Genomic DNA, 27,330 nt, shown 5'->3' with positions numbered 1-27,330 from the left:
ATTTGTAAATAGTAACATCCTGTCCCCTCCTCTTTCTGGCTGGATGGGTGGGAGATATGGCTTGGAGGAGGGAGGGGATGGTGTTCCTCATTCTTGGGGTCAGTGGGGCAGATGTGAATCCAGGGTGCACATCTCAATATTGGACTGGATTTGTGGGTTTGTCCAGTTCAGTTATGGCTGATCCTGGAATATCTGGTGCATCTGCACCAGCCACACAGATCCTTTACCCCAAGTGCTGGATGGTGGACAGGGCTGGAGAGAGAAGTGTTGGAGCTGCTCACAGCCATCCTGCCTACCAGGAAGCACAGGAGGTAAATCCACTGGGAAACCACTTGAGCCACAGGGCTTGGTGTGGAGAACTACCATGGAATAATTACTGGCCAAAATACCCACAGCCTTCTGATTAACCTTGTCCAAAGATAACTCCTGATGCAACCCCGAGCACCCAACGCTGCCCGGGTTACTGGCTGCTGCAGGGGCTTGGATCAGGTGTGCAGTCAAGTGTGCAGCAGGTACAGATTCACCAGGTTATTGCTCAAGCCTGATGTTTCCCAAGGTCCTGTCTCTGTACCGAGCAAAGCAAAACAGGCAGGAGCACATCTGTTGACTCTGGCATCTGGTCCACGGGAGTGGGCAGCACCAGAAGGTTTGGAGACAAGTTCAAAGAGATGTGTGCATGGACGTGAGGTAACCTTGCCTTCTGCTTCTCTGACTCCTAACCTCTCCTGCAGGTGTTTTCAACTTGCAACCTGTGCACAACCTCCGTAGGGCCCTGGGAATTGGGGCAGGGAGGTTGTAAACCACCGAGTCTGTGCCAACGAGACACGTGGCTGTGGAATTACCTCTCGTGATAGCTTTCACCTGGGGAGGTTCCAGAGGTGCCAGGGGTGGCAGTGGGCAGCAGGGTGCTGGTTTTCTCAGTAACAATGCCCACTGTGGTGCTCTTGGTGACAGTGCCCACCGTGGTGCTCTTGGTGACAGTGCCCAGCATGGTGCTCTTGGTGACAGTGCCCACCGTGGTGCTCTTGGTGACAGCACCCACCGTGTACACCCGGCCCGTGATGCTCCTCTGTGTGGGTGTGCTGGAGGCAGCCGGGCTTGATGAAGTGGACTTGACAGGAGTGGTTGTTTCTGGGTCTTGTGAAGAGCAGAGTTCTACAGAGAACATTATTTTTAGGCTTTAATATAAGTCTTCTTGCAGAGGCAACGTGTTAGAGTTGCCAAAGATTTATGCATTTCACCTTCCATGAAAAAAAACTACCAGACCCAAGCATTTTCTGTTTTCCTTTGACTCTTAAAGAAAGCAGCTTGGGACCACTTAAACCTTAACACTTGGCAAACATCCCCACCTTAACCCCACTATTTCTGTCTCTGCCAGAGGAGCAGTTCCATGGATCTGTGTATTTACATGCTGCAGTTTCTCAAACTGCAAACTTCAGCTTATCTTCAGAGCCAGGCACGTGTCTCTGCGCTGCACCTGCCTGGATCAGGATGTCATATGCATCATAAAGAATCAATAATATAATTCAAACCAATTAAATCCCTTCTGAAAGCTCAGCTCACGTCCCTCAAACCCTTTACCATCGCCTCAGTTGCTTGCTGATAACTAAGGCAAAACGCAGAGCTGATGTTTCTCACAGTGTTGTTATCACGGAATGGTTTGGGGTTGGGAGGGGCTGTAAAGATCATCCTGTTGTGTTCCAGGCCATCCCACCACCTACCCTCGTGGATGTGCAGCTTCACAGAGGACGTGTGCTCCGTGTGCCCACTGGCAGCCCTGCACCAGTACCATCCTGAGTCCTCCTCTCTCAGCTGGCTCATCACCACCGTGAATGTCCCGTGCTCGGGGTCGCTGCTGGTTGTTTGTACTCTCCCTCTGTAGGACTCGTGCACAAACCCGTCGGTGTCCAGGAGCAGAGAGCAGCTCCCTTCCTCCCACCTGCACAAATACTTCCTCTCGTAGCTCCCCTTGGGGTCATAGTGGCACTGGAAGGACAGGGAGCCTCCGACTGTGCCGCTGAGAAATTTGGGTCTCCTGGGAAGAGCGGAGGCTGCAGGTTGGAGGGGACAGAATTAGTGTTTAATGCTCCTCACCTGGTACTGTGAGGAACCTGTGCAGCCCCCTGTGCCCTGTCCTACCTGTGGTCACCTGCAGAGCCACCTCCTGTGGGCTGTCCAAACCATTTAGCCCTTCCACCCCACACCTGTACAGCCCCGAGTCTTCCTTTGTTAAGTCATTTATCAAGACTTTGAAAGCTCCAGAGCTCTCCCGGGGGGTGATGAAGATGCGCCCGTGGTATCTCCTTCCCACGTAGCCATCGGAGTCGGCTAGGAGAGTGCAGCTGGTTCTTCCCACTTTGCACCAGAACCTCCTCCCACCACTTTGGGTGTCCCCAGAGGGGCACAGGACTGTGACAGAGCCACGGAGCTTCCCTTGGACGACCTGGATCGGCCTCGACACACCAGCATCTGCAGGGAGAGAGCAGGACAGGGACTGTCCAGCACACAGCCAGGTAGGGGAGAATTTCCTTTTGCGTTTATGAACAGCTGATTTGTCCAAATCTCTGTGCTTTTACACCTCATTACTGTAAATATGCGATTAATAGCGCGGGGTATAAAAAGCTGATACAACCTGCTGTGCGTGGATGCTCCAGCATCCGATCCCAAAGCGCTCCTGGGAGCTGAGCTGGCGGTGGAACAGCACCTCCCCTGTCCCCACCCACCTGCCAAAACCCACCTGCCGAAACCGTCAGGTTCAGGCTGACGTAGAGGCCCCCCCTGGTGGGGCCGATGCCACATCGGTACCTCCCCGTGTCGCTGCCCTTCAGCCCTGCCATTGTCACCGCGAAGGTGCCGTTCTGGGGGATGTCCCGCAGGGACAGCCGCCCCTCGTACTCCGGGGAGGCGGGGTCGGTCGAGGAGACGATGGTGTAGCAAACTCCGTTCTCTGCTATTTTGCACCAAAATTTCCGGTCGTGTTTGTTGGCGGGTGTGATGGAGTAGAAGCACTGGTGGGTGACGGACCCCCCGACCTCACCTGTCAAAAACCTGGGTCCGTACAGGCTGCCTGAAACCGGCTCTTTTGGGGAGAAAATGAAAGAGAAACTGTTGGTTACTAAGAGACAATCAGATCCCACATGGAAAAACCAGCCCCTTCGAGTCAGAAGTGTGATTCTGAGTGCCCCCAGTGGGACACCTGGCTCAGAGAGTCCACAGTTTATTTTGGATGTGATGTGTTACCTTCCCTCGGGGCTACATTACCCATCTATGCCATGGCACAAATGGAGAGACCCTTTCATGCCCCTTACAGGGTGCTCCAGACCCCCACCAGCCCTGGAGTTAAAGGTCAAGGGCAGCAGTTAATGGCAAACACCTAAGAATAACCTTTGGCATTTGCAAACTCTGCCTGATCTGGCAACTTCCTTCTCCCCGTGGATGCTGCAGCGAGAGCAAAGGAGAGCTGGGATTCTCCTCCCAGCTCTGGCCACGCTTTGCTGACTCTCTGCAGATTTCTAGTGGGCAGGGAGGGTGGTTTGACTGGTTTCCATATTGCAGGTGGAGGTGTCTAGTGCCCAAGTGAGGATTTAGCCAGAAGAACACAGCCTGTGTCCCCAGTTCCAGCTTTACCTGTTCTTATCAGCGTAGCTGGCTGGAGACCTGGTTTCTTGGTGACTCACCTTGCAGCAAAGCTGCTAAGAGAAAGAGAACCACCATGTCCAGCCTTCTCGAGTGTCCACTCAGCAAACTCCAACAATCTCACGCTGGGGATGGGGTTTTGCTGATTTCTGTGTTATCAAACAGAAGAGAGAGGCTGTGGCTGGGATCTGCCGAGGGAAACCACTGCATTGCTCTGACAGGAACTCGAGGCAGAGCAGGCTCCCAGCTTTATTTATTTATTCCTCAAAATAAGGGAATTTCAAAAGGAAAAAGCCGTGGTAATAGTGCTCTGCAGATCTCACAGTCCTGCATTAAATCCTCTGCTGGGTGGCAGGATGGTTACTAAAGGAATTGCTGGCAATGAGGGGACAGTGGCAGCCGACCTTCTCCCTTCTCCCTTCTCCCTTCTCCCTTTCTCTTTTTTTTTTTTTTTCAGCTCAAGAATCAACTGGAAAAGCTGCAGATCTCAGCTGCCAACATCCTCAAATGTCTCCTATCACTCCCCAGTTATCTTCCTTTTTTAAATTTTTATTCCCTGCAGTGTGTACAGATTGTTGCTACCCATTTCCAGATCTGAACACAGGCAGTGTTTGGGTGTTTCTGTTAAGGACAGGAATTACTTCCTTGTTTGAGTTAAAAACGTTTGGTGACTGCAACGTTTTACCTAAGATTCTTTGTTTAGGATCTGCCTCATCTCCAGCGCAGCTGGAACCTCGGTAAGTGCAAATCATCCTTGTTCAGGCATTGGAATCTCTCCAGAGCACTCAGGAAAAATGAAAAAGGAAATTCAGAGCCACAATGAGCCTTATTCCTGCTCACCACGGTGCTGAGCTGGGTCCTGGGCTGGACACCCACAGGAGCCCAGTGCCCTCCTGCAGAGGAGCGGGAGGTGGGCTCAGCTTTGCACCAGGGTCGTGGTTTAGCTCAAACCAGCACAACCAGTCACCTGCTGTGCCTTGAACACCCTGTGCTGGGGACATTATGCTTGCAAACATCCACCTCTCCCTCCCCTTGGCTGGTGGGAAGTGCGGGATAGGGCTGGAGAAATGTTCTCTTCCCCTTTCAGTGCAGGCTGGGGGGGGTCCAGCTGGCCCAGGATCCCCTTTGGGCAGTTCCCCTCCGGGTTTTCCCCGTTTCTGAGGCAGCTCTGCAGGGGAGAGGGGTGTTTGTGTCTGTGCAACCACATCTGCCTGCCCAGCCCAGCCTCCTGTGCCCAGCAAAGAGCCAGGAGGACGTGCCAGCCCCCCCAGCCCTGGGCAGTGGGTTCAGCAGAGCCTCAGGAGTTCCCTCATTGCAGCCCCTGGATGCGTGACTTGAAAAATGGGGATTTTCGCTCAGTGCCATAATTCCCACCGATCTGGAGGGCTTAGAGCAGTAAGGAGATGAAAAGAATGAGCTGAACGTCCTTGTTTACATCAAGGAAAATATTATCCCTATGTTTGTTTAATCTTTTCTGATGTACAGCACTGCAGCTGAGCCAGTGCACTCCCCCTTTTCCTCATTTTTGGGATTAGTATCAGCAGGACAGAGCTGTCAGCTACATTTTAATTTCATTTAATCTTAGGCTTTAGGCAAGGAGGTGTTCCAGCAAATAAGCCTTAAGTATAAAGAAGAAAGTGAAAAACAAAGAGCAATATAAATCCCAGAAGTAAACCATATATGATTGTGTTTTTTTCTCCTGTCCTCATTTCAGTTTCATGTTGTGAAAATATTTATATGATCAATTTTCTGCACCTGTCTGATTAAAGCATTATCCTGCCCCTATCCATAGCTGGGCTGCATAACTAGGCAGAGTGTCTCTGTGTGTGGACTTGCATAAGTATTTACTTTGTCCACATATTTTTTTCATGGCCAAGAAGAGACAGCAATTTAATTTATATCTTCAAAAAGAAAAAAAGAAATGAAGGCAAACTACCTTAAAAGAAGAAAAATCGCTGTAAAACTCTACTACCTTTATTGCTATGGAAATAATTACTTTAAATTTCAGATCTGTTACACACCACAGGTGAAATTCATCAAAGTGTCTCATATAATCACTGTACATTGTTCTTTAAACAACAGTATTTTAAGGGCAAATTGAGGCTCACCTACCTTAGACTGTGGTGCTTCTGGTGCTGGAAATCTTCTCCTGCTCTGCTTCCAACTTGAATTTAGTTTAATAAAGTGGTTTTTGCAGCTTGCAGCTCAGTTAGTCTTTGCTCACCTCTTGATGTTTAATTCTTTTTTTCACATATTGATATCCAGAGTTTAAAATGGGTGCACCAAAAATTTTCTCAAACCTAGACGTGCATTGCTGAGCAAACTGGGGATGGTCAAAATGCTTGGAGGGATAGCAGAGAGGCCACCAATATACTGAGGATGGAACCCAAAAATGGTCATTTTTAGCCATAATGACGTGGGTGACATCATGGCAGGGGGAAAAAGAAAAGATGAAGAGGTCAGGAGCAGAAAGTGCCAGAGTCTGAGAGGAGTTCCCCTGCTCTACAGACAAAATACTTTAACATGAAACACCTGTCTCTAAATAGTTGTAGTAAAATGTATTTTTTGAGACACTTCCAGGCAGAACTTCACATCAAGGAAGAACTCTGCTTGTGTTTCCTCAAACTGCTGTGGTTTGAATGGACCCAAGTGCTTCATGTAGCTCGTGCCTGCCTTTTGATGCTGTGCTTTTTATGAATCCGGGACAAAAGGGTGGTTTCTGCTTCAACCCCTGTTATCAAACAGCCCCTGCAACAAGAATGAAGTGGGTGGCGAAGCTGTGCTGCTACAAGTTCTGCTTAACCAACATTTCAAGTCTGGTTTTTCTCTTCCCTGTTGTCCATCACAGAGCATGTCCAGATGCTTCTCCCACAAGGGCACCATCACCATCACCAGCCAAGCTCTGGGAACCATTTGCAGGTGTGTAAAATTAACTTTTTAGCTCCTGCTTTAGAGTTGGGTTGTTTGTCTCTCTGGTTTTTTGCCTTGCCAGTCCCTGCCTGATTTCTCTCTGAATTTAATCTTGCTGCATTCTAACCATTGTACACTTAAAATCTGCCAGCTGGTGGGTTTTGTTGCCACAGGAAAGGCACCTTCATCCAGCACCAAACCCAGAGCTCTGCAGAGGTACCACCAAAACCCAGGTATGTTTGTGACAATTACAGTTTATTTTGGGGTAATGGCCACACCTGTGGCCTCCCAGGGCCTGAAGATGGATCTAAAGGAGGTTTGTTCTTGCACACACACAGTTCCTCTTTTGCACTAAGCAAATAATCTTAATTGAGAGAGGTGCAGACCTGCTGATATCCTCAAAGCTATGGAGGCATTTCATGGTTGTGTTGTTGAGAGGGACTTTGGTCTGCTTTTCCTTCAGATAAAAATGTTTTATTGCAAACAAAAATCTACCTGTGGCACTTCCGAGAATGCCCTGGGCTGGTTCCAGCACTCTGTGTGTGTCTCCAGGATTTTCACTCTGTGAGAAGTGTGTGGGGTTCAGAGGGAGTTTGGTGGAAACCACTTTGTTCTGCCCTAGTTCTGCTGAAGGGTACAAAGTTCTGCTCTTCCCCTCTTGGGTGCAGACAGGCTTTGAAGGCCAGACTGTTTTCTGTGTAAAACAATCATTGAAGCCCTTTGGAATGTCCCTGCCTGAAGATAAATCTCTGTTGAATAGTTTTGCCTTCTTTATCGGGATATGATTACTTATATTGCAGCAATTGTGTTTTGTACCAAACCTGTGCCATAAACTCCCCAATACTGGCTGGGCTTCAGCCCAACCAATCTATCTGAGGACATTTATTACCACACCAACAGCAAAGCCACAGAATTGTCCTTGTATTAGTAATAAAATGGAATATAATAAATAGTCTTAGGGAACCTCCTAAGACTACTCAGTGCTATTTTATAGGATCATAGAATCATATATGGAAATGGTTTGGGTTGGAAGGGACCTTAAAGATCACCCCATCCCACCCCCTGCCATGGGCAGGGACACCTTCCACTAGCTCAGGTTGTTCCAAGCCCTGTCCAACCTGGCCTTGGGCACACCCTGGGTTGCTCTGAAGAGATATTTTGGGTGGAGGCAGATTGGCTCTGACAGAGGTGATTTTTAGGGGTAGTAACAGGCAGCTGCACAAGGTCCCCAAGGTGCCCCCAGCTTTTGGAGCAGGGACATCTGAGGACCCCCCCTCCTTCAAACAAAAAAAGAAAATAAATCCAGCAGGGGCAGCAACACTGGAAGCAACAAGGGGATCTCTCAGCATCGTGTCCAAGGCAGCTGGGAGCAGGGGTGGCAGCACATGGAAAGGACCCTCCTGAGGGAGTACCACTGCCTTGCACCTTCTTCTGCTAAAAGAGAGCTAACTTTTACAGAATTTATTCTTCTGGGCTAAGCTCATTAAGGGAATTTCCTTCCTACAACAGCCACGTGCTGGCAGGTGAATATTTTCCGTGTGAGCAGCGTGGCAGCACCAGGGATCACACCAGAGCTCCAGGCCCACGTGTGTCCCCACTGAGCAGTTGTGGAGGTTGCTGTCAGCACCTCAGCACAGCCTCTCTGCAGCCAGAGGTGTGATTCATAAATGGGAACAACCCCTGCCTGCTCCAGGGTGCCTGCAGGAGTTGATGATTAAACTCCAGAAGGAGCCAAATCTGTTCCTGCTGCACTTAAATCCCTGTGCAAAGAACAACAGTGCCCCTTTCTGTCACTGCCTGGACTTCAAAGTTAAAGGGTGTCTGGAAACAAAGAGGTCTTGGGGAAGCACAGTGTCCTCACCCCCCTGCCCTGCCAACCTGAGCCTGAACCCACGGGTTTTAAGGGCAGGAATGAGGAATGTTGGATCTAGTTTTGGTTTTAAGATGTTATCGGGTAAATTTGCATCGCTGGCAAATAAAGCAAAACAAACCCAAGGCGAGAAACCCTGGTGGTTTTAACGCAGCAGGAGCTGGCAGGAAAAGGCTGGAATGCCTCTGGTGGGGCTTGTCTTTGCTGTCTGGGTTTCTGTACCTGCAGGTTCTTGGTTCTCCAGTGCCAAGGGTGGCACAGGTGGGAGCAGCAGTGATGAGGTTTGGGGGTACAGCTGCCTTTTTTTCTTGTAAGAAAGGTAATGGAGAGAAACACAGAGTATATTGTGTCAATCCTGCACCAGGCTGTCCTGGGAAAGGACAGGTGTCCCCCTGATGGGAGCAGAGCTGAGTCACCTCCTGCACAGGCACATTTTAATGTGATGGGACAGCTCTGTATGTCAGCAAACCCTTGGCTGAGGGAAGTGCACCAATTTCCATGGAATGCTGTTGCTAAATTTGAGTCTGCCACACTGATTTTTAATTTTTTTTTCATTTCAAAGGACCAGGATTTGCCTTGGTTGGTTGTTGTAAGATGAGAGAGGCCCTGGTGATGCTCGGGGCTGATGAGCTGGGCTAAGGAATGATTTCTCCTGGAGACTGTGGCCCAGCACAGATGATGTTCTTCTTTGAGACTGCCAGAATTTAACAAACCACTTCTGAATTTGATCTTTGTAATGAAAGATGTGCACCAGGATGTTTTTAATTGGGATAGTAGGTCTTGACAGGCTCATGCAGACATGGAAATGATATGTCTGAGCCAGCGTGGGACTGATAGTTAAGAAGCAGATGAATATTCTGTGCAAAATGCAAAGCTGAGTGTTTTCTTTAGGTCTTTTTTAACATGGCTGTGCCACATAAACACAGTCTGTATAACCTGCATTAAGGCATTGAGGGTACAGTTGTCAGCTCTTTCGAGTCTTGTTGCTTCTGCAATGTTGTGATCTCCCTTCGTGGCTGTTTTTTGGGCTGGGGTCAGCCTCCCAAGAAAATTATGCCCAGAATTAAGCAGTATGGAATGTGCTTTCAGATATTCCCAGATGAGAAGAGCCCAGGAACTTGGCTGGACTATGACAGGACAAGGGGAATGTCTTCAGTCTCAGAGTCTGGATATTGGGCAGAAATTATTCCCTGTGAGGGTGGGGAGGCCCTGGCACAGGTTGCCCAGAGAAGCTGTGGCTGCCCCATCCCTGCAAGTGTCCAAGGCCAGGTTGGATGGGGCTTGGAGCAACCTGAGCTAGTGGAAGGTGTCCCTGCCCATGGCAGGGGGTGGGATGGGATGATCTTTAAAGTCCCTTCCAACTCAAACCATGATGATGATGATGATGATGATAAACAAAGTGCCTTTGTTCCTAACAGGCAGTTTAATTTCCAAACTGATTGCAGGCTTTCTTCAGAGAGAGGGGCTGACCCGTGGAGGCAATTGCACTAAACAATTTACTGATGTTAATTAACTGCTTGCAGCATTAACTCCATTCAATCGTTTTCATCGCTGACCTTGCAGCACCATCACCTTTCCAAGACAGTCTGTGAATACTAAACAGGGTCATGCTGACAAAACCCAGAGCCAGGCTCCTAATTCCTCTCCAAACAGGCATCACTGGAACTTTGGCTTTCCATGGAAAGAAGGGGAGGGCCTCTTAGTGCAGCAGCAGGGCTTGACTCTGGGTGGCACCAGGCAGAGTTGTGGGTCTGCTCTTGCATAAGGTCCCAGGACAGGAGTCACACACCCCCTGGGCATAAACACTTGTGTTTCTGGTGGCTACAAACACAGCCAGCCTGGAAAATGCCACATTTTGACCTGCAGGATTGAACAGCAATGGAACAAGCCCTTGGAACGGGGCTTGCCCACGGTGAGTGATCCAACCCAGAGGGTCTGGCAGCAGCAGGAGCACTGCACCCCGTGCAAAGGCACAGATCTGGAGTTCATTCCCAGAGGAATGACCCTGATCTCCTGGTGGCTAAAGGTTGTTTTCATTTAGTCTCTTTTGTTTGCATTTCATTCCAATGTGCACAGCCCCTGTTGATGAACGTCACTCCGCCCCATCACAGGTTAATAAGCAATCTTTGGAAGTGAGATTTCTGCCTGGAAATCTGATCAAAACTCAGCTTTCACGGCTCCAGTACATTCTGGTTTTGACTAAAACCCAGGATTGGAAGAGAATCCTTTTGTTTTCAAAACGATTTGGTTTTAAGAAAAGTTTAGGTTCTGTTTCAGGCCAAAAATGCTTTAAGGGAGACCTGAATGCTCTCCTCCTTTCTCATTAGATAATCGAGGTGAGATTACCTTCGAGTCTGCAGCAGTCATGTATCTGCATTATGCAAGTGATGAGCAGTGAGACAGAGCATTAAGTAGCTGGAATCTGCTGGGGGTAAGATGGAATGGTCAGAGGAGAGGAGCACATGGATGAAAATGTACCATTAAACCAGGCAAGAGCTTGGCTGACCCCTTTACTTGGGGCTTAACCTTGCATCTTCCTCTCCTCTTTAGACAGTGCTCTTCCTGCCTTTAAAGTCAATCATTTGCACTTGAAAGTCTCCAGCCCGAGGAGTTCAGGGCTGGGTGGAACCTCTCCTGCTGCCTGGCTGCACATCAGGCTGGTTCAAGCCTGCCAGTAAACACAGGAGCACCAGGTATTCCACATTCCCCCTTTGTGCTCCCAGGGAGAGCCAGGAGTCAGAGAATCACAGAACAGTTTGGGTTGAAAGGGACCTCAAAGCTCACCTTGTTCCACCCCCCTGATCTAGACAGGGACACCTTCCACCAGACCAGGCTGTTCCATGGGATTGCCATGGGAGACTTTGCATCTGCTGGTTGTGCACTTACACAAAATCCCATCTCTGTGGCTCCTGGGGTGCAGGATCCCCTGCCTCTGGTTCAGACCCATCAGTTGTAATGCCCAGCTGCTGCCTGGGTGACTCACACTCCTTAAATCAAGATATATTGAAGGTTAAAAAGCGGTATTTAGCTTTCCCAGAGTTTTGATTGCAACATAAATCTGTACTACACAGTCATTTTCTGATCATATACAAGTTTATTAGAGAAATAAACCACCTCTGTTATAAAAGGTGAGCAGCACAGATGTTGGCAGCATCAGCTGGGGCTGAGAGATGCCAGGAGAGTTTGAAAGGGAATGAGTTGGTGTTGTTTCAGGCTTGCATCTCTCTCGTTTTTGGGCAGCACTTCTGGATCTGACACCAACACAGCCTGTTGCTTCTTAGCAGTCACTTCATGACGTTCATACGTCTGCCAAGTGCCAGATCCAGGAGGCTGGGGCTGGGTGGGAGAGCAGGGTGACAGAGGAGGCAGTGGGATGTGTGGGCAGCCCTCCAGCCCCTCCAGCAGACACTGTGTGAGGGAGAGCTTTGCTGAGCCCCCTCCAGTGCCTGTTGGTCCAATAGTTTTGTGTGTGGCAGTGGTGGCTCTGGGAGGCACTTGCATGTGGGAGGTGAGCGCTCAGGCCTCAGAAGCTGTGATAAATGTAATTAAAAAAGCCCCCCAAAAGTCCTGAAGGAACAGCAGAGTCCTGCAGTTCTTCCCAGAAAGGCTTCATCCACAGGCAACCCCTTTTAAAACAAGCCAAACCCCTAATTCTACGGCTTCCCTGTTTCAGTGGATCCCCAAATGCATTACAGACCTTGTAGGAGAACACACCCTGCCCACATGCCGAGTGATGCTTTATATAAATAGCTCATATACACTTGCTATGTACAAAATATTATGTACACGTGGCGTTACTTTATTTGGTTGTGAAGCTCCGAACACCTCCGGGGGCCTCTCCTGAGCTGCCAGAGCAGCAGAGCACAGCACAGGAGTGACCTGCCAGAGGACAGGCAGTGCAGGCACCTGGATTTTGGGGTGAAAAGCCCCTCTCCCACCAGCCCGTGGAGTTATTCCTTCAGCAGGCCGAGCTTCTTCAGTGCCTCCCGCCGGTTCTCGTCGGTTGTGCCCTTCGGGGAGATCTTCACGCTGACGGCGGAGCGGGAGGGCCTCGGGAAGCTCGGGAGAGGGTGGGATCTCCTCTTGCTGCTCTTCTCCTGCTCCACCTGCCCCTGCTCCTTCAGGCCAGCAAAGTCCTTCCCCGCCACGAGGGACACGGGCCGGGGGCGGCCGCCCCTGAGGAAGCTCGGGGCGAGCCGCTCGATGAAGGACATCTTGCCCAGGGAGCTGCTGCTCTTGGCGTTCTGCTCCTTGGTGCTGGCCATGTAGCTGCTCAGCCCCACTCCAGAGCGCTCCAGGGTGTTGGATTTGAATGCTATTTGTCGGATTCCTGCTGCCTCGGGCTCCCCAGGGAGGGGGAGCGGAGCCTCCCTTGGCTGGGGGTGTGTGGGAGGTTGGAGGTGGGCGCTGGGCTCCCTCCTGTCCTGTGACAGTCCGAGCTTCTCCAGTGCCTCCCGATGGGCTTTCTCCTTCTCCTTGGGGTCGAGGTGCCCGGGGTTCACCTTTTCAGCAGCGGCATCACTGGCAGAGCTGGGCTGAGGTGGAGGTGGTGCCTTTACCTTCTGGTTGTGCTCCGTGGCGAGCGGCACCGGGCTGGTTTTGCTGGTTTTCAGGATAATATTTGGTGGCAATTTTCGTGGCTTGGGGGCAGTTGGAGGCCCTCTCTTGGCATCAGGGTCCTGAGAGGCCTCTTCCAGTGTGGATTTCTCTGGCTGGCCCCATGAAGTCCAAGTCTTGGTCTCCTTGGCTGTTTCCGCCTTGGCATCTGAGCGATTGCTGCGTGACCACTCGTGGGTCACCTGGTCATCCTGGAAGGGATCTTGAGGTTGGATAATCAAAGATCCCATGGACTTCGCATGGCTTCTTGTGTTGGCTTGGTCAAGCCTGTCCTCCTGTGAAGGTTTTTGTCCTGGCACCGGGTCCTTTTCTGTGTGGACAATCACCTTGCTGTCAGGAGCTCTGTTTGCTGCAGGGATATTCCTTGGAAGACTGAAATAGCCTGGGCTTGGAACCACTGCTGGAGCTGAGCTGGAGGAGGCAGAGATGCTCTTGCCACTCTTCTGTTCAGCTGCACGCTGACCTCTGCTTGGAGGGGGAGCCCCATTTCCCAAATCTGGGGAAAGAGAGAGATGAAGTCACCCACCATCCCACACATGGGCTCAGGGCACCTTCCTGTCTGCAGGACACACTTCACACCCGCTGAGCCAGCACAGCCACGGCTCAGGACTTGCCCCCAGAGCTCACCCTGACTCCAGCTGACCTGTCACTGCCTGGGAAGTCAGACAGACACACTTTGGGTTTGACAAAGCACCTGGTGAAGGAGGTTAATCTGTGTGAGCCTGCTGGGAGCATGAGCAGAGGTGCTCTGCCCTGTGGTCCTGCTGACCTTGCTCCAAAGCTGCCCGGGAGAACCAGGAGAAGGCAACTGGTGCCCACAGCGAGGGATGGAAATCACCTGGCTGTGCCTCACCACACAAATAAAACTGGGGCACTGCCCCTCCCCTCCCTGCCAAGGGAATGCTCCCCATGAGACATTCCCTCTGCACACAAATCCTGGAGAAGGGTTTCCTGCTTACCTCGGCCCACGGGGTCTTTCTTGGGCCACGTCCCAGGCAGCTTGGAGGGCTCTGCATAGTCAGTCTCATCAGTGGAGACCCCACTGTCTGCTTCTGCATCCAGTGAGCCAATGGTTTCTTCTAAGAACATCAAACACTCCTTCTCTTCCACAGATAAATAGTCGTAGCTGTTATCACTCTGGAAAAAAGAACATGGAGCAGTAAAGGTAGGAGACAGAGGTGTTTTCTGTTTAATGTCCTGGTAGTTAAGAGGCAGCCTGTGACAGCTCCTGGCCAGGAGACTTGGGCCAGTGGCTATTCCAAAAACTGGTATTGCAACCACCAAAAAATAGACAAAAAAAAATATAAGAAAAATGTATATACAACTTCCTCTAAAATAGAAATATATATATATATATATATACTTAAAGCCATTTTTATATTGCCCCACTCTGTGTGTCAGAAGATGGGTTATTCTGAACTTGAAAACTTGGCCTCTACCTTCTAGTTCTTTAATTTACTCTGAAATATGAGCAGATGGGTTACATGGGTGATCTATTGGTAAAGACACCTGTCCTGCTCAGCAATGCTGAACCTTAGAAAAATCCTAAGTACTGAAGGTTTCTGTGCAGGTGATGAACTCTCCATGTCCTCCCATTCATACCTCAGCAAGACCCTGTTTAATTTTTGTTGTATTTTGAGTACCAGGAGATATGATATTGTAATATCAGATATTGCTGTGGAAATGCCAGGTTACAAGGGGATTCCTGCAATATATCATGGAAAAAAATGAAGTGCAGGACAGGATGGAGTGTGCATCAGATCAACAAACACAGAGGAGGAATTATCCCAGGTGGAGCTGTTTTGCAGAGACACTTATCCAAATCTTTTGCCGTGCAATATCACAACCAGTTTTTCCATCCCTATTAAATTCAGAGGGTTTGGTTCTGGTTTGCAATACATCAAATGGAAAACCTGTCAGGACTGAGTGCTGCACTTCCACATATCAATTATGCTCCAAGTCAGACAGGGTGTAATTAGTCCATCAATCTTGGAATCAGTCTTGGGAGACAAACAAGCTTTAATGGACAGATAGTGAAAAATTACACATCTACACCCATGGTCCAAACTCCTCTGTGCCTTAACTGGGAAATGAATCTCTTGGCAGCTGGGAGGAGCACAGCTCGCTGTCTCCCCTGCTGGAGCCAGTCTGACCCAGTGATCCAACTGGTCTAACCCCTCACTGGGGCATGGCCAGGCCCCCCCTGCCCTCCATCTGCACCTCTGGGCAGCACAGGAGCCACTGGGCTCTTGGGGTCATGTCCCAAAGGACACCTTTCAGGAGCGAAGGCTCCCGAGTGCTGCCGCACCCCTGGCAGGATGGGAAGTCTGGGAGTGCTCTGGGGCAGGGATTAATTTGGTCCTTGTGCTGCTCTGAGCATGGTGCTGTCTCAGGGCCCCCAGGTGCTTCCAAAGCACCGATGGAGAGCGGTTTGGAGCAGAGATCTGACCAAAATCCTTCCTCAGCTGCCCATAGGGGCAAGTTGAGCCCCTCCACGCCCAAGCTGATGACACCAGGGTGACTTACCCGCTGTGAGTGGTTGGAGGCCGTGCTGACCATGCTGTCACAGCTGCCAGAGTTGCAGCCAGCCATCCCCAGCTCCTTCCTGGGCATATCCTGGGCTGCCGTGGCGTCTGGCACGGGGGCAGTATCCCGGCTGGAGCAGGAGAAAGGAGAAGCATTAAGGTGTGAGATTCCCCCCTGGCTCAGCTGGAGGGAGGCTCTGAAGCTGCTGGGTGGGTATAAATGTGCTCCATCTTAGGCTGCTCTCTCCAGGGGAAGACACAGCTGGGCTGTTTCAAAGCATCCTCGAACTGAAGTTTTCCCCAGATGGGACAAGCTCTGGAACAGCCCATCCACGGCCAGCTCGTGTTGGTGAGTCTCTAATCATCTCGGAGGGGTGGATTAGGCAAGGGAAAAAGCTGTGTAAGCCCAGCTCAGCCTCAGAGCTCAGCAGCAGAGATCCTGCCCCAGCTCAAGTCCCAGCCCTGGCTCATGGGACCTCTTCCCTCCACCACGCCCTCTGCCAGCCCTGCAGCTTGAACTTCTGAACGTGCTGACTCGAAATGCTGCTGTTTACTCACATCCTTGCTCTATCAGGAGCTTCCTCCTGGCAAAGAGCTTCCTCTGCCACCCTTCCTTGGGGAGCCATGGGGAGGTGCCCCCAGGGAGGTGCCCTCAGGGAGGTGCCCCTGTACCTTCAGGGCATGCCTGGGTGTGTTTGGGTACAGCTTGCAGGGATCAGGGCATGCAGGGGCCGTCCTCAGGCTGCAGCTGCCCCAGGGGTTTGCAAAGAGCACCTCGATGTCCCCTCTGCTCACTTCAATGCCCCCCTGATGCTCTTCTGGATGCAGCCCAGACCCCAAACACCAGAGGGACCCCAATGGCAGCAGCTGCCTGACAAACACCCTGAACTGAGGTTCCCAACCCCGAAACCACCCCAGAGCAGGGTCCTGGGTGGCAGAGGGGACAGTTACAGCTCTGCTGCCCCCGGGGACGGGCCGAGCGCCCACGGAAGGTGTAATTACTTATGGATGTAAAGCATGGAAGCTTCCAAAATTCCCTGGCACCACCAATTAGTTTCCTTCACACGCACCACCCCCTTCTTCAGGAGGGAACTGGGGCTGCGGGGGCGAATGGGAGCAGCAAAACAACCCCCCCCTGCCACACACGGGGACCCACGCGAGAGGATTTTCTCGGCGGGAGACAGAGGAGCTCTTTGTGCTGTAACCTGGCCACAGGAACAAACTGCTGCTGCTTTTTTTTTTTCTTTTTGCCTGTAGCAGGATCAGGGAATTAGATCCAGAGATAAGTGAGCAGAACTGGCTGCTTGTTCGGAGCGTTAGACCCTGAAAGAATTCCTTTGTAATTGGAATACGCCACAAAAATCAGATTTCGACGCCCACGCCCTGACAGATCTAATCCTTCCATGCAGGAGGAGTTTAATATTTCAGTCTTGGCTTTGCATTATTTACTGCTTAAATGACGTTGCAGTAAGTGGTGGCTTTGAAACAGCAATTCCCTGGATCCTTTGAATTCAGATCACTTCATAGAGAGGGCTTTGAGCTGTCAGGAAGCAGATACCTGCTGAGTTTAGGGGACTTCAGGCTTCTGCACAGTTTTGCTGTGCACTTGAACACCCACAACGTGAAATTTAGATTTATATCACAATTAGATATACAGATCTGTAGATTTATATCTACTTCTAAGTAGCAAGAGGCTTGACCATGATTGTTTTAATGCCTCTCGCTGCCTCCCTCCCAAATCTGAAAGAGCAAAACACTTCTGGGGAAGTGAAAGTCTTGCTTTAACTTGAGCTGGCAGCTGGCTGGGGCCAGCTGTGTCTGAGTGGGAGGGAGCCAGTTTCTCCATGAGGATGCCCACCATCTTCAGTCCACTAAAGAACTAATTTCCTCTCATTCAAACAGTGCTTGTAGAGACCTAAAGCAGCTGCCAAAGGTTTGGCAGCCGCCGAGCCCCAGCTCACGGGGAGGCAAAGTTCAGCCCCGAGCTCGCCGGGCGCTGGAGAGGATCTGCACCAAAACAAGAAGTTCATTTTCCTGCCCACCAGTTCTCTGATGCGATTATGGCTCCAATGCATAACTCAGGAAAGGGGGGAAAAAAAATCAGCGTTGAACCCCCCCAGTTTTCGTGATTCAGAAGGATTTTACGGTTCCTCCTTTTCGCCGAGGAACAGCCACAAACTAAAAACGCGACCGAGCGTTTAAAGACGTGGTACTTGAAAAGCTGGTTTATACCTGGTTTTCAGTGCTGTGTAGCTCTTCCACCACTAAAAATTCTATTGGAAGAAGCTGGTTTTTATCTAAAACAAAAAGCCAGTTTCCCTCAGCCTCCGTGGCCGCTGCCATAACTGTCCTTTGCAAAGCCCACGGAGCCCTCAAACATCAAAGACGTGCTGGGTAGCAATTAATGCTAATTGCTTTATGTGAAGAGGCTACTTTCTTTTAGCCAGCACCACTCCAAGCTCCCTATCCCAGCTCTCCAGCAATGCTAAAGGACCTCGGTGGTTTTGCCATCTGAGGCAGAGCAGCTGAACCCCTCCTGCCTTGGCTTTGTCCTGGCCAGCCCGAAACACAAATGAAAGCAAAACCCCCCCTTTGCAGGCACCGTCCCAGCTGCTCCTGCTCTGAGCAGCACAGCAGGATGGATCCCACCTCAGGGGGAAAGGGGATGGTGGCAGATCTATAGTTTCTCCTATTTAAACAAGTAAATTAAGCACATGCAGCAGCTGCCCGAGCTATTTGCTGTCCTGAGCACAAGTTTCCCCAGCAGCTGTGGGTCTCCCCAGCTTGTCTCCCACCACCACCTTCAAACCAGCTTTGCTGGTGACACCTCCACCACATTTCACCCTTCCAAAGCAAAGCCCTGCAGGCACCCAGAGCACCCCCCATCCCACCCAGGCAGAGACGCTCAGCCCCTCAACCCGCAGCCCATCGAGCAGGAAAAGCACAGAAAGCAAAGGACAAGAAGGAATATAGATTATTATTATTATTAATCTGTATTTTTTTTCTTTTTTTTTTTTTTTTTTTTTTTTTTACCAGGCCGTCCGTCGTCGCGTGCTGCCCAATTCCTTGTCCCGGCTGCGCCTATCCCAGGACTTCTTTGCTTTTCTGGGCTAACCAAACAGAGCCGGGTTACACATTAACCCTCCTCCCCGGCGGAGATGAGGCTGCGCGGGTGCTGGGCGGGCCGGAGCTCTGCAGGTACAGCGATCCCCGGCCCCTCACCTGCAGCCACGAGCACCGGGGCGACAGAAATTCATCTTGCCCCCACGCAGGGCATCTTTCCTGCTGCTCCGGGCTGGGCTCAGGGCACCGCCGAGCCCCTAAAACTCCTCCATGCCGTGACCCCAGAGCGCTGGGTCGTGGCGTGCCGAGCTCTCTGAGCCAGCACAGGCAGCACCCGGGAGGCTGCGGGCTGGTACCACCCAGCTCACTCACTTCCCTGCTCCGCCGGGTGTCCTCTGATGTCCTCGGCACGGGTTTCGCCGGAGACTCCTTAATCCGACATCCTGTTCTGCCGCATAGCTGCTCGCTGACACTCGGGGCACTCCGAGCTGCTGCCCTGACCAAAAAGCCTTTGTACACGGTAATTACGTCCCTGGCTGGGCGTTTGCGCCCTGAAACGCGTCACCCCCACAACAGGTTTCTTCTCCCAGGTGGTTTGTGCAGGAGGTCCCGCAGGCTCTGGGGTAGGAGCCGGTTCCTTCTCTCGGCTCTTAAAAAACACAGACTGTGCTAGAACAGGTATGTACTTGTAGATCAGCAGAGCTTCCCAGAGGCCAGAAGTTTGCTGCGTGCTGCTGTGCGCTGGCAGGAGGTTGTAAGGACAGGTAGGAAGTGTTTTGGAAGGGAAGCTTCGCCACTGAGCTTTATTTACGTGCTAGGGAAGGGGGTGCCCAGGTCTGTGCCTCTCCAGGGCTCGTTGTGCCAGCACCGACTTGCAGGTCCCTTTGCCCCTCCTGGAATATTTCCTTACATCGGGCCCCTCTACAAGTCCATTCCTCTTCACGCTGATACATTCTCAGAAACTCTGCTGAGGCATTTCCCGCGGCAGCAGCCCCTTCTCCGAGCACGAGGGTACCACCTCTGCTGCCTCCCTCCAGGGGAAGGCAAAGACGAGCCCAGTTTGTCCATCCTGCAGGACCTCGTGCAGGGTGACACCGACCCCCAGCCCCCGATCTGCCCAGGTGGTGCTGCAGAGGCAGCTGAGAGAAGGCAGTGGTTTGTTATTACCCCGACTTTGGGCTCTGCTATTAAAATCAGAGCTTTTCTCGCTGATAAACAGCGCTTTGGCCGTTGCTCCCCCCTCTCCCCTCTCCTCCCCCAGACTTGTACCTGCTCTGCGAGGTGCTTCTCACTGAATAACCACAAACATCCAAGCAGAACCCCTGCAGGAAATCTCCAGCACTGGCACAGTCGCCGGATTCATTCACGTTTTTGCGCTTCGGTGATTTTTTTATTTTATTTTTTTTTTTTAAAGTCGTATTTTCAGCGAAAGGCCGTGTTGCAACGCATGTTCCCTTCTCCACGCAGAACAGGGAAGTGGAAACATCAGCTAATTAAAGACGGGGAGAAAAGAAAGCAGCTGAGCCAGGAAGCTCCCACCGGCAGTGCTGAGCGCCGGCTTTGGGGCTGTTACAAAGGGGGACGTGTGCCGAGGAGCAAATCAAGAAGCCGGAGGCTGCTGATAAGCCCAGCCAGCCCCAGCCGTTCCTGCTCTCCCACGCCGGCCCGCAGCGGGGAAGGGATGCGGACGCGGCACATTCGGAGCACGTTGCGACAGCCGGGGATGGGCGCTGGGGGCAGGACCGGTGGAGCCGCTCCGGGGGTGTTAACCGGTGTCCTGCTGGATGGTGAGGCGATTTAAACAGAGTTTAAATGTTGAATGTTAAAAATAATTAAGTCTTTTTAATGCTAAATGTTAAAATCAGTTATCTCTTTTGAATTGATTAATTAATTTTAAATTTAAATTGAAGTTTTAAGGTCTCGCCCGGTTTTGCTGAGTTGTGCTTCAGTGCTGAGGCTGCTTTAAGAGGGGGGAGCAAATCAAAACGAGGAGTTATTTTGTTATTTCACCGCAAACAGCGTGTGAATGAGCAACAGGAGAGCGTGAGGGTGTCCTGACAGCACAAGGCCTCGAATGTGTGCAATAAAACAGGCAGAGCTGGCTGCCTGCAGAGCCCTGTGCGGGTCAGGAAAGTGTCATGATCCATTAAGAGAAATCTTGAGCTCCTCTGAATCAGATGCCCAGGAAGAACCTGTTCTTTTTCCACATTCCTCCTCTTCCTCCACCGAATATAAATAGCTCTGACCCAAAACAAGGTCTGATTTCATATATATGGCACGAAGTACATGCAAGGAGTCAAATGATGCAGGGAAAACTTCACAATGCCCTGAAAGGACTTTGGCACGTTCTCAGACCCGCTGGGCCCCACCCTGTCCATAAACACAAATGATTCAGGGCTGGCCCCGAAGGAAACACATCCACATGGCGTCACTGATAAGATTCCTGTCAGCTTAAGACGTTTATTTGACTCTGTGGGGCTGTTGGACACTTTCCTTAAACCAAATTGCAGGCACAGCCTGTGTGCTGACAAATCAGTTATGGAAAATACCAGGTAGTTGTTGCCTGCTATTCCACAGCAGTTTACAGAAGTCATTAAACCCTAATATGGCCAAGGAACTCTATTTATTATCTCTATTTTACAGAACAGAGGGAGAGAGCTGAAGTGATGTGTTTCCATAGCTTGGCTGCCATTAACTCAACACCAGAAATGAGAAGGCAGCTCTCAAGGTATAATACAGTTCCCCAACATTTTCCTCAAGGCTTTAATTAAAAATAATAGATGAGGAAACTGCAATCTTGGCCAACCTAATTTTGTTAACTCCCTATTGCATTTCCGTAACAGAAACCATTCTGGTGCTCAGATTGGTGAAAATACAATATTGATTTCACCCAATTTGAAGGAATTTTACTCTGCCCAGGCCAGAGCAGAGCAAACCTGATGGCAGTTTTACAGCTGGATGCAGTTTGATTTAAAATGCAGGCAGACATTTAATTGTAGGATGGTTGTAATTTTCAAAGTAGCAAGCTGAAAACTTTGTGTTCCTCTTATTAAGAGTTTCCCTGGCAGGGAGGGGTTGGCAGGGCTGGCCCATGGGTGGGTTGGTGCAGGGCAGGGGCAGTAAAATCAGCCAAACACAGATGATTCAGAGGTTGTGTGTCAGTCTGATTTCTCAGAAACTGCCCCAACACGTGGGTTTCTGTGTTTCAGGCAGAGAAATTCCGCTTTTTCTCCTTTGTGCCTCTCCTGCTCCTCTAAGGTGGAGAAGGGCAAATAGATAACTTTGTTTGGGTCAGAGAGCTTTAAAAATGAACATTGTGTTCTGTGGTGCAGTTTCACAGTGGGTTGTTGCCTCAGGACTGATCACAACTGTAGCACTGTGACGTTCTCCACCAGTTCCTGATGAAAGTTGTATAGGAACAGGAGACTGTCCCCAGACTGTCACCAGTGGCTCCTCCTGTGACCCTGCACATGGAAAGGTGCTGATTTAAGATGCTGTTTCTGTACCATGGAACAAGATGTTCCTTTTCTCAGTGCTCTTTTTATCTGAGTTCATCCAGAACTAAGGAATTGGGTTTGCCCTTGAGAAATTCAGGGTATTACTGATTTTCTCCCAAGACTGGTGTTTCAGTCTATGGCATCCATGGACTAGATCTGTGTACCACTGAGCCCAAATATTTGTAAAGTGTATTTAATGATTTATACATTTCAATGCATAAAAGATTCTGGAGGTATGTAAAATTCTCTGAGTCCTGGTATCTCAGGTATCTCTTGATATTTATCATAGAATCCCAGAATCCCAGAACAGTTTGGGTTGGAAAGGACCTTAAATATGATCTAGTTCCAACCCCCTGCCACAGGCAGGGACACTTTCCACAATCCCAGGTTGCTCCAACCTGGCCTTGGAGACTTCCAGGGATGTGGCAGCCACAGCTCCTCTGGGCAACCTGGGAATTTAAGGCTTCTTTTAAGTGTGTGTGAGAACAGAAATGATGGTAAGGACATAAGTCAGTATTATAGAGACTTTCCAGACTGCTCTTGCCAGGTGAGACTATTCCCTGCCTGTACCTGTGTCCCACACCAGCTCTAGTCTAAAATATCCCTAATTAACATCTTGCTGTACATTTAATCACAGTTCAGTGCAAATGTAGGAGTGATGTTTGGAAGTTCATCCCACTAATAGCAGGATGTCATTTTTGTGATAATTCCCTAAAGGTATCATTAAAGGCAGGCAAATCCTGGTTAAAAGGTACTAAAAAAAAAAACAAACCCTGAAAGAAAGGGAGTTGTACTTTAAATCTACCCAGACCTTACATTTGAAATAATGTAGATACTTCTGTTTGGGCCAGTTTAGGAAAATCACAGGTGGTTTTTTGACTCAGTCAGTACCTGAGGTTACTTGTTCTTTGAGTCTGTCAGCCTGTAACACTGTGAACTTTTACAGCCATGAATTACAGAAGTTCAGTTGAGATTTATTTTTTTTTTTTTTAAGCAAAGAGATTTTATTTTCTAGGCAACAAAAGAAAACATCCAAGCAGTGATAAGTGACACGTCTCCCTCAAACGGAACTGATTCTCTCTGTCAGCAGATTTCCAAGGCAAACATGATCTAGCAAAGCTAAACACTCTGGATTAAAGAATGCTAATTTGAAAAAATACTGCAACTGAGAAATACCAAAACAACAACAAAAACAAGATGTTTTTACACACTTTGAGAAAACCATCCAAGGACACGAAGCCAAAATCTAAGTGTTGCTCCCCGAAGTCAAATGCGTTTGCAAACATGGCAGACAATAAATATGGATCTTCCACTCCTGTTTCAAAGACACCCAAAGACACCTCGTGCACCTCTCTGAGGTAGGTTTTTGTGTCCATTTTACAGATGGCAAAGGGTGAGGATCAGCTCCTTGCCCAAGGCATCTCATGGCTTCCATGGGGAAGCTGGGAACACGCCTCGGGATTGACAGTCTCTTGGTCTCATTCCTGGACAGGATTTCAGCTCAAGTAGTTATAACACAGTGTAATCTTCAAGTTCCTTTGAACTGGCGGGTATTTCTTTAGGTTTTTAAGCATCAGCTTCTAGAGGGCTGGTTTTAATGTTGGGTTTTGGGGTTTTTGTTTTTTTTCCTTCTTTTCCTAATGACAGGCTAAAAGCAGAGCGGGGTTTAACACTGGAAGCTAAATGGTTTTCTACAGGAAACTTTCAACAGTGCTATTTTAATACTGAATTAAAACCAAACCTGGTCCATAGTGCTCTTGGTGATTCTAGTCTTTAATTATTCATGCCTTAATTCAGAAAAGCACTTGTGTAATTATGTTTCTTCTTCAATAAGACCTTCCCGTGTTTCAAGATCCAACCGGGAGCTTTCGCTGAGAACTTCAGTGAAACGTGATTTTTGTGTAGAAAAGGGGGTTCTGCTGCACCACTTTAGTCAGGTGCCTTAAGGAATGGAGGCCTTTAAAACTGGATTTTAGGTTCCACGTGGAAAGTGGGGTTTTTTTCTGCCTCAGTCCAAAGATAGATGCACGTTCTTGCTCCCCGTTTTAAAAGTGCAAGGAAGGTCACCCAAGACAGTAACAGAAAAATGGCAGGCAAAGAATATTTTAAAATTTAAGAAACAAGTATGTGTTGCAGGCATTTCAAAGGAAAAAAAAAAAATCCCCTTCAGTAATATGCACCTTTACAGCACCTTTTAAAAAACCTCAAAAGCACTTGCAGTTAAGCCTCACAACCCCACTGTGAGGAGGGATATTAAACCCATTTAATCTTCCCTGATACTCGACAGTACAAATACAGCTTATTTTGTTCTGAAATTTCAACTGCACCTTTCATTATCAGAATTAAAAGTCTTGCTACTCTACAGTCACCAGTGATAAAACAAACACATTAAGGCAGAAAGCAGATGAAGAAACTTCAAGCCTCCCTTCTGGCTCAGCACTCTGGCCTTTAAAGGGCAAAACTTATTATCAGCAAAGAGTGAGAACTCAACCTTAAAGTGCTCATAATACAGTATTTGGAACCTGGAACAGCTTTGTAACACTATGGCCATGACTGGCTCTACTCAAGTAAAGTCTGCTTAAATGTATTTAACAGATGCAAATTAAGTCACTTCCCTAACTACTTATTTCCCTCTTGCCATAATTTCCAATACTATTAAGAAGAAGAATACCAAGTATTCCAGGAAAACATGCCTACGTTCTGATGCAGTGTAAACACCAGGGGGGTTGAGAGTTATTTTTTTTCAAGCAACTAAAAACTACCTATGGAGGATTAATAGGTTTATTCAACACTTATCCATCTACTCATTAATTTAAAGAAGGCTACCTTAAAGCTTAGAGGCCACTTCTTTCCCTAAAGTTTCTCTTCACACAAACTACAGTCTGCTCCTGATGGTAACATGGTGTAGGGCAGCTCTGAGATCCTCTTTTTACTACAAATTGCATTTTGATGTTGTATTTGCTATTTCTATCACACGAGCAGCTTCTCCTCTGAGAAGTGCTCCCACGTGCAGAGCCTAATTCTTAGTGTAAGTAATGCTGCTATGTGTGTTTCCCAAACCTTTGGATTAATTACTTGGAAAACGTAGAGAGGTTCACTCAGCAACTCAGAGGTGGATTTTCCACCAGTGTTGAGCCCGATTGTGTCCGTCTGCTCAGACCACACACACACAAGGTTATTCCAGGAATCGAGGTGTAGCTGCCCCTGTCCACCACCACCTGCTATGCGAGGAGATCCCTATTTCCAATCCCCTATTCCCAAACCTGGCCACCAGGAAGTTAACTTTGCTACTTTGCTTTTCAAGCTTTTCTATTTTTTTTTTTTTTCTTCTGTCACGAACGGAGTTGTTTTTACGGTTACAAACAGCTTATCTGGGGGAATCCAGAATCTGATCCTGGACCGGTGAGGTAGTTGATGGAACCATCCTCATGCTGCCCGTGTCACACCTCCCCGAAGTTGGTGTGTCCAGTCTCCTTGGCGTGTTCCCTGGCCTCCAGCTGCCCCGTGAGTCCCTTCTGGCACACCATGCACCGCAGGGCGAAGCGGTTCACGTCCGTGAACTGCCTCTTCCTCCTGGCCTCGTCCGCCAGCTCCAGGGCCTGCGCCAGCACCACGTCGTCACTCGTGGAGAAGATGGTCTGGGGGGGAATGTCCGAGTCGGGGATCCGGCGCTCCAGGGGGTCGTAGTGGATCCCGTCGTAGATCAGCAGGACGCGCTTGGCGTAGCCGGCGTCCTCCCCGAAGCGGTCGATGCGCACGGTCTGCGTGTCCACCACGCAGATCTCGCACTGGTAGAACTTGGAGAGGATGGACACCTCGATGGCCCCCCCCCAGGTGTCCTCCCTCCTGATCCAGTCACAGTACTCCCTGTTGGTTTTGCCCAGCACGGCCTCGCAGTAGGACTCGGGGTCGCTCGCCACGATCTGGGCGATGAGGTTCCGCATCTCCGGGGCGCAGCCGGGGTCGTACACGCCGCCCTCCACCACGTAGGACACGCTGGTGAACAGGCAGGAATTGTCTGCTGGGACCACCCTCCTGGCCAGCACGGGCACGGCCTCCCTGAGCGGGTGGGACATGGTTCTCTTGGCCACCACAGGCGGGTCGGGCTCGGGCTTGGACGTGTCCTCCTCGACTATGAGGGTGTCACCTGCCAGAGGGGAGACATGGGAGAGGTGAGAGGGACGCAAGCAGGTGGAGTTCAAAGCTGCTGTTAAAACACAACAACACAGCTGTGGTGGTGTTGTTGCTGTTGCTGAGGGTCATAGAACAGAATCATGGAACCGTGGAATGGTTTGAGTTGGAAGGGACCTTAAAGATCACGCAGTTCCACCCTCCACTAGCCCAGGTTCCAAGCCCCGTCCAACCTGGCCTTGGACACTTCCAGGGCTGGGGCAGCCACAGCTCAGTATCCCGATGGAAAAGAGCTCTATCCAAGCAGCCGGGGGCAGCACAGCGGCCCCGGGGGGACTCACCTGGCGTGTCCCGGTCCCGTCCCCTCCAGCCCCGCGCCGCTGCCGCCGGACCCCCGGGACGCCGCCAAAGCACCACCGGCGCTCCCCGAGCAGGAAACGCTCCCGAGCCGGGTGTTGACACCTCCCTGGGACAGGAACCGGCCCGGCCGCCGGCTGATGACGGGCGTGCGCGCCACGGCCTCTCTAATTAACGTAATTACATTAATTACATCGCTCCCCCCCCTCCCCCTTCCTCACCCGAGTGGATGCCGAGCTCGCCGAGCCGCCGCTCGCCGTCGCTGAGGTCGAGGGAGCGCGGCGGGAAGCCGAGCAGCAGGCGCTGGGCGGGGGCGGGCACGCCGGTGAGCGCGGCCAGCGCGGCCTGCATGTCGCGGAGCGGGGAGTGCGGGGACAGCGCGGGCAGCGCGTGGGACCCGCTGCGGGCCTTGCAGCGCAGCCGCAGCATCGCGGCCCCCGCACCGGCACCGCCGCCCGCCCGCCCCGCCCGCTCTCGCGAGAGCGCGCCGGGGGCGGCGCCCGCAGCGCGGCGGCGGCGGCGGCGCCGGTTGGTTGGTTTGCGTAGGGGGCGGGGCACCGCGAGGAGCTCATTTGCATATAGCGCCCGGCGGCACCGCCCATCTCATTTGCATAAAACAGATCGCTGTGTGTGTCTCATTTGCGTAACAACGGCGGTACCGCCCATCTCATTTGCATACAGTGCTTGGCCACCGTGTATATCACGTTTGCACAGCGCGCGACGG

At 50.5% G+C, this 27,330-nt stretch overlaps 2 protein-coding genes and 2 long non-coding RNA genes across 4 annotated transcripts; 2 read left to right on the top strand and 2 right to left on the bottom strand.

Annotated features, from left to right (window-relative positions):
- The first annotated feature begins 5,857 nt into the window (after window positions 1-5,857).
- On the top strand, window positions 5,858-6,952 carry LOC108505828. The gene is made up of 3 exons (XR_001877597.1): window positions 5,858-6,348; window positions 6,485-6,555; window positions 6,698-6,952. It is a non-coding gene; the product is annotated as an uncharacterized LOC108505828 (long non-coding RNA).
- A 4,538-nt stretch (window positions 6,953-11,490) lies between these two features.
- Window positions 11,491-18,681, bottom strand: CUNH1orf116 (chromosome unknown C1orf116 homolog). Its single transcript, XM_017832180.1, has 4 exons — window positions 18,592-18,681; window positions 15,560-15,689; window positions 13,993-14,170; window positions 11,491-13,529 (listed from the first exon to the last, which is right to left on the bottom strand). Exons 2-4 carry the CDS (start codon window positions 15,644-15,646, stop codon window positions 12,367-12,369), a joined length of 1,428 nt encoding a protein of 475 aa, XP_017687669.1. The 5' UTR covers window positions 15,647-15,689; window positions 18,592-18,681; the 3' UTR covers window positions 11,491-12,366.
- A 353-nt stretch (window positions 18,682-19,034) lies between these two features.
- LOC108505827 lies at window positions 19,035-23,209 on the top strand. Its single transcript, XR_001877596.1, has 3 exons — window positions 19,035-19,141; window positions 20,048-20,408; window positions 23,134-23,209. It is a non-coding gene; the product is annotated as an uncharacterized LOC108505827 (long non-coding RNA).
- A 1,123-nt stretch (window positions 23,210-24,332) lies between these two features.
- Window positions 24,333-27,035, bottom strand: YOD1 (YOD1 deubiquitinase). Its single transcript, XM_017832182.1, has 2 exons — window positions 26,828-27,035; window positions 24,333-26,265 (listed from the first exon to the last, which is right to left on the bottom strand). The coding sequence occupies exons 1-2, from the start codon at window positions 27,033-27,035 to the stop codon at window positions 25,559-25,561; spliced, it is 915 nt and encodes a 304-aa protein (XP_017687671.1). The 3' UTR covers window positions 24,333-25,558.
- Window positions 27,036-27,330: the final 295 nt, after the last annotated feature.

This window comes from Lepidothrix coronata, unplaced genomic scaffold (assembly GCF_001604755.1).
Source record: "Lepidothrix coronata isolate B3197 unplaced genomic scaffold, Lepidothrix_coronata-1.0 Scaffold199, whole genome shotgun sequence".
NCBI lineage: Eukaryota > Metazoa > Chordata > Aves > Passeriformes > Pipridae > Lepidothrix > Lepidothrix coronata.
The sequence above is the reverse complement of the archived record's forward strand: the minus strand, read 5'-3'. Positions and strand labels throughout refer to the sequence as shown.

What these genes read in the sequence shown, in the direction of transcription:
- YOD1 (XM_017832182.1), bottom strand. Translation starts at nt 27,035, where the DNA reads ATGCTGCGGCTGCGCTGCAAGGCCCGCAGCGGGTCCCACGCGCTGCCC. An exon ending in CGAGCTCGGCATCCACTCGG is followed by an intron (nt 26,266 to 26,827) that starts GTGAGGAAGGGG and finishes CCCCTCTGGCAG; the next exon opens with GTGACACCCTCATAGTCGAG.
- CUNH1orf116 (XM_017832180.1), bottom strand. Translation starts at nt 15,646, where the DNA reads ATGCCCAGGAAGGAGCTGGGGATGGCTGGCTGCAACTCTGGCAGCTGT. An exon ending in CCTCCAACCACTCACAGCGG is followed by an intron (nt 14,171 to 15,559) that starts GTAAGTCACCCT and finishes TCTTTTTTCCAG; the next exon opens with AGTGATAACAGCTACGACTA. An exon ending in GAAAGACCCCGTGGGCCGAG is followed by an intron (nt 13,530 to 13,992) that starts GTAAGCAGGAAA and finishes CTCTTTCCCCAG; the next exon opens with ATTTGGGAAATGGGGCTCCC.